This window comes from Limulus polyphemus, unplaced genomic scaffold (assembly GCF_000517525.1).
Source record: "Limulus polyphemus unplaced genomic scaffold, Limulus_polyphemus-2.1.2 Scaffold355, whole genome shotgun sequence".
Classification (NCBI taxonomy): domain Eukaryota; kingdom Metazoa; phylum Arthropoda; class Merostomata; order Xiphosura; family Limulidae; genus Limulus; species Limulus polyphemus.
In genome coordinates, this window is record NW_013665965.1 from 332,514 (window position 1) to 338,565 (window position 6,052).

The following is a 6,052-nucleotide window of genomic DNA, read 5'->3' on the forward strand; positions in this document are numbered from 1 at the left end:
ACCATTTCGTTTAATAAATGTTTTGTTTTGATATACAAGTTGTTCGGGTTTTTCATCTAAAAAAAGCGACATTAATTTCTTGACAACCTAATACTTGGAATGTGGTTAAGAGATGTAACAAGCGACATTGTGGAAACAATCGTAACATGATTGACTCGTATATCTGCGAGTTCGTTTGGCGTCGTAGGCATGAAAATGGTGATCTCTTCAAGCAAATAGTTAAGAATATTTCTGAATTTACAAATTGAATTTGTTACGTTGTCACTGGATACTTTGTATTGTATTTTAAATACATGGATATATATGTAACGTTAAAAGTACTTCCTTTGTTTCGTAAACAAAATTACAAACAATATACAAAAAAATATTTATTTTCATTTCTCCAAATTTTCATTTATATTTCTGAAATCAGCATTAAAAACTACAGTGAAAAATATATGTTGTTGTTTTTTTCTATTCGAACACGGTGCATAAAACAGAAAAGATCCATAAATGTTTGTTATATTTGTTACAAGAGATATTTGTGATTAAGAATTAAAATATTTATTTACTCAATAGTCTTTGATCAACACACAATTTTAAGTAGTTTTTGGAGAAACTGCTGGAGTATTTTCTCCGCATTTAAACATATTTTAGTGATGAATTTAGCTGACATTTTTGAATTATTGAACTAGATAAGACGTACATTACAGTTTTCTTGTTGAGATACAATAGTCTCAACTTTATACCAGCAAAATTTTAGAAGTTCAAAATGTCAAAAATGAAAAAAAAAATGAAGTATAGCAGAACAAAAACTGATTTTAGAACAGGTTACTTTCGAATAAGAAAAGCAAGATTATGTCGAAACGTATTCTCGATCGCCTGGTAAAGAACTGATAGCTCGAGAAGCTATTTTTCAGGAGCTCTCACTTATACACTTTTATTATATGGGAAAACCAGCAGATATTACCTGAAATAAAACAAAATGAATGTTGTTTGAAACTACTGTAATCTACAAGCAGTGGCGTTACTACAAAAAAATACTCCCCCCCCCCCCAGAATAAAAAGGAATTGGGCCCACTACGTTTATTTCCCTATAAATTGTAATTACGATTTTGGATTATTCGAGCCCTTCCAGCCCTATTCGTTGGTAAAAGAGTAGCCCAAGTGTTGGTGACTAGCTAATTTTCCTCTAGTCTTTCACTGCTAAATTAGGGACAGCTAGCGCAAATAGCTCTCGTGTAGCTTTGCGCGAAATTCAAAATAAATTTATCTAAAAGACCCAAAATTTTAGCACTACTTTCGAATTCTTATATATAGTCTACTATTCAAAAGAGCTCGAATTTTCTATCTTTTGTTGAAATTCAGTGTACTTTTTATGTGCAATTCTGTGTGTTAACTCTTTTATTAGAATTTATATTTATTCGTCGTAAGATATAGCTCAAAAGTTTACTCATTTAATTAAATCATATATTGATGTTTTTTATTGATTTTAGAAACTGCGTGGAATATATTTTATATATAAGCTATATAAATATAGTTATTTTCATACTTCTCGGTAGTTTTTTATATTTGTAAATCTCCTAAAAACCTAAGTTCTACACTATTTTTTCAGATTATTTGCGCAACGTTTTACAAAGAATCTGTCCGGACTATAAATGAAAAAAAAAAACATTCAGTTCGAGTTCTTAAATAAAATAATTTCGAAGAACATTTGAAAACGAAATATGAAACGTTTGAATAAGGAAGTACATTATGCTAATATGATAACAAGTTAGCAAACAACTCTTTATAACAGTAATGAAGTGATTTATTTTGGGGGGAACATGCTAAATATTTCCACAGAACATTGGTCTGTCTTCTTCTTCTTCTGTTCTGTCGAAATACGTAGCATGTTTCGCCGAAAATAAATCACTTCATTATGCTTATAAATCGTTTTTTTTGCCAACTAATTATATCATCAACCGCTCTCCTAAGAAGTAATATTAATTAACAATTTATATAATCGACAATCTTCTAAAATAAGATAAAAGTTTTCAATAAAATAAATGAGAAAGTGCACGTAATTAATTAATTTTGTTTATACCCATAAACTAAAGATTTTATTTAATTGTGCTAGGTTGCTAACTTTTATATTCAAATACAGATAAAAGGGGCGAATAGAAGAATAGGAGTTATTAGATTATTAGGCTTTTATTTTGTTATATATTTTCCTAATTACAATACTAATAGGGAACAAAATATAACACGGTTTCGAGAAGTAGTTTAAGCAAAAATCAGTAAATTATTGAAATAAAATTGCGTATATAATGATTTATCTACATCGAAACCTAATTACTGCTTCTGGTCAAACGTGAGCTACAAAGACGTAAAAAGTAACTTATAAACATAACAAATTGAAAAAAAAATTATGTAACCTCCTAAGTCGTCAAAAAAGAGCGCTAAAACATATATGGTGATTAAAATGAACTGAATCGTCAATTAAGTGCTCTTGCTATCAACTACAATTACGTTTGTTAGCCCAGTAATATCTCACGAGGTTCACGCAGTTTAGGAGATTTACGTTAGTCCTAAAACCTTTTGTTTAGCGAAAGATTCAACATACTTTGAAGTGTATAGATGTAATAATAACAAATCAATAATAATGAACATTATGTCAAGAATTATAACTAACAATATTAATGAAATTACATTTGCTTGTTATTGAATTTCGCGCGAAGTTTTGTTTGTTTGTAGATAAGCACAAAGCTACACATTGGGCTATTTGTGCTCTGCCCGGTTTCTAGCGTTGTAAGTCCGCAGACATACTGCTCTGGCTGTCCCTAGTTTTGGTTTGGTTTGTTTTGAATTTCGCGCAAACCTACACGAGAGCTATCTGCGCTAGTCGTCCTTAATTTAGCAGTGTTAGACTCTTCGGCTTCTATTTTACCAACGAATAGTAGGATTGACCGTCTCATTATAACGCCCCCACGGCTGAAACGGCGAGCATGGTTGGTGGGACGGGGATTCGAACCCGCTACCCTCAGATTGCGAGTCAAGCGCCCTAACCACCTGGCCATGCCGGGCCCCGTAATTTTGGAGTGAGAGACTAGATGAAAAGCAGCTAGTCAACATCACACGCACTGCCACAAACTCTCGGGCTACTCTTTACAATCGAATGATTGACCGTCACATTATACCTCCCCCCCCCCATCCGGCTGAATTGAGCACCCTAATCACTAGGTCATGCCCATGAGTAAGTCACAGTAAGATTACAACCATATGAAACTATTGGTTAAATTAATAAGTTTAACCAGACAGGAAACACAATAAGATCAGACAATACCTGGTGCTTTTCTTTAGTGGGGTTTGCTATACTACTTCGCCTGTAAATCTTCTGTCTAATCAAGTACGAAAGAAATTAGTGTTGTGTATAACCAGATAATGAGTAGTATATTACTTTTTCTAGTTTCAACATATTTGACTTTTATTAGTTCCATTTCGTCTTGTAGAACTTTCTATACAAGTTTGTTCCTTTCTTGAGCCCCCCAGTAGCACAGCGGTATGTCTGCGGACTTACAACGCTGGAATCCGGGTTTCGATACCCGTGGTGGGTATCGATAGCCATTGATAGCCCATTGTGTAGCTTTGTGCTTAACTTAAAACAACCAATCCTTTCATGAAGAAGTGTTTTATGTATGTTTACCACGTTCAAAATATCCAGAGTTCTTTCATGTTTAAATAATGGCGTTTGCTTTTAATCTATAATATTTCTCAGTAAAAATGTCCCCCAGTGAATTGTACTATAAGAAGATTACCTGTGATCTAACTAGAATTGCTGTCATACGTAGAATTATATTTGAACCGAAACGTTCTCTGTTTATTTATATGTATAAGATAAAATCTAAAGCCCAGTTTAGTATATACCTCCTCAGCACTTATTCAAGATATGCAACAAAAAGACCATCACTTAAAACTTAGCCAGGACGGATGAATCATGAATACAACTGCTTAATTAGCTATTTGGATTATCGTTAGAGCAGACTAACCTTTATTTACTCTCCTAAACGATGATATACATTAGTTTATTCCTCTCATTTTCATTCACATTTATAGAACATTATCCTACCTTTGCTCGGTGAATGTGTTGATGTTGATACTCTGAATCAAACTCTGGCTCTGAGAAGTAACTTAGTTCCTGATCACAGGTGCTGAATCCATCCCCTTCGTTGCGGTTCTGTTCATAGATACGAAGTACTGAACGATCTCGAATATCTCTAATAAAATAATAAAGAAAAAAGGCTTAAGTTTCAAAAACATTTTAACATATCATATTAGTTGCTCAAAAGCCTTAAATCGGAACAGTTATTATTACTTTCCGCAGGTCCTCACGATGTCTGTTTATTCGAGGAAATGTTTTTCTGTGAAGTGCACTTTAAACACTTATCCGCTTCAAATCTTTTTTTTGTACATCAGGATTCAGGATCTAAAACCAAAGTAATTTTTAAACTTATGACGTTTCAGTAAATACTCCCATTATTCATTCTTCTTACAAATTGTTACTAGAAACATAACCTTAAACTGCATAAAAGAATTGTTTGGGAAATTGTATTTTCAAATGAACATTCGATATATATACATACATACATATATATATACATAGATTCGTCGCGAAGAGTTTGCAGCTTGTATGAATAACGCAGGCCTGCGAATTTAAACTTCATAAAAGTTGTTTTGGTTTTAATAACGGATCTTCCATATTTCAACTACGCAGATTTTTTCTGTCATGTAAGGATTTTTTACAAATCGGAAAAAAACTCTTACTTAGATCAAATTTACAACAAATTTACCACAAATATAACAGAATATGTTTGGGTCATTTACACAACCTCTTGTTGTCATAGAGACGAATAAATAATATTGAAAAGAAAAAAATAATGTCAAAGTGTACTCACAAACAAATACTATCCAGAAATGACACGTCATACGGCCTGTTAACCATATACGGATTTATTATTATACATTTATTTTAATATCAATGTTTGTTTATATTAAATTTATATTTAGAAATGTAAATAACTTATACAGTTAAGTATGTATCGCGAAACTCCCGCGAATTCTCTAAAGTTGTAGAAGATTCTCGAGTGTAAAAATCAATATTATATGTGTATACGTGAACGCTAGTATTAGCGTCAGTATTGTTAAGTAAAACTGAAATTTCGAGAAACTCTCCACACACCTATAAATATAACCCACGCGACGCGCCAAAAAAAGTATCTATTACTGGGTTGCTATAATTGGTGTACTATAAACTTCGTAAGTTATAACTGTGATTAACGCTTATTAATCGGGAACTTCAGATATATTGACCAGGAACATTTATAAATTTTGAACACTATAAACTATTTAACTTTAGTAGATTCATATCGGATATTAGTACTTTTACGAAGATATTATATAACTTCAGCGGTAAAAGAAACTCGACCTGTAATCGGCGTGTGATCAGTGAAAACTACAGAGCTAGTTAGCTCCCTATGAAGTGAATTATACCTACGTCAACTCGAAATTAACTCGCTCATTGTGAACCCTAGATAAGATATCAAGGAAGTTCCAGACCAGAAAGAAGACTTTATATTACTTGCAAGCGTGTAAAACTTTTGTATTTAAATCATTGTGTGTAATAACTATTTGTAATAACTGTTATTGTAAATTGTATTGTTGTTTATATATTAAAACATATTTCTATTAAAAAAAGAAACTGTGTGTATCAATCTTGTTGGAAAATATCATAAATTGGATACATATCGGCATTTATTTAACTTTTAAATATAAATTACAATATAAGTCACTTTCAAGCTATTAGAAATTGTAATATGTAACAGTGTGTTCTAGAACGATCGATAAGACTCTCGCGTCGCGATTGGTCAAAAGAAATCTATAGCTAGTGGTTGTCAACATTTTAAACATAACAAAATGTGACCCGATATAAAAATTTCAAGACAATAAAACCATCGCAGGCCTGTGTTATTAGCTTTAGAGTCATATAATTTGGCGCGAAATATACAATAGAGAGTGACGGAAAGCAAAAAAAAAC

The 6,052-nt window shown here is 32.2% G+C and overlaps 1 protein-coding gene across 1 annotated transcript in view; it reads right to left on the reverse strand.

The window, feature by feature from the left end:
• Positions 1-6,052, reverse strand: part of LOC106457642 (coiled-coil domain-containing protein CG32809-like) — a 395,034-nt gene that overhangs the window by 80,020 nt on the left and 308,962 nt on the right. The window contains exon 7 of the mRNA XM_022383642.1: positions 4,088-4,235. Coding sequence (XP_022239350.1) covers positions 4,088-4,235 — 148 coding nt within the window. The remainder of the gene's footprint in view (positions 1-4,087; positions 4,236-6,052) is intronic.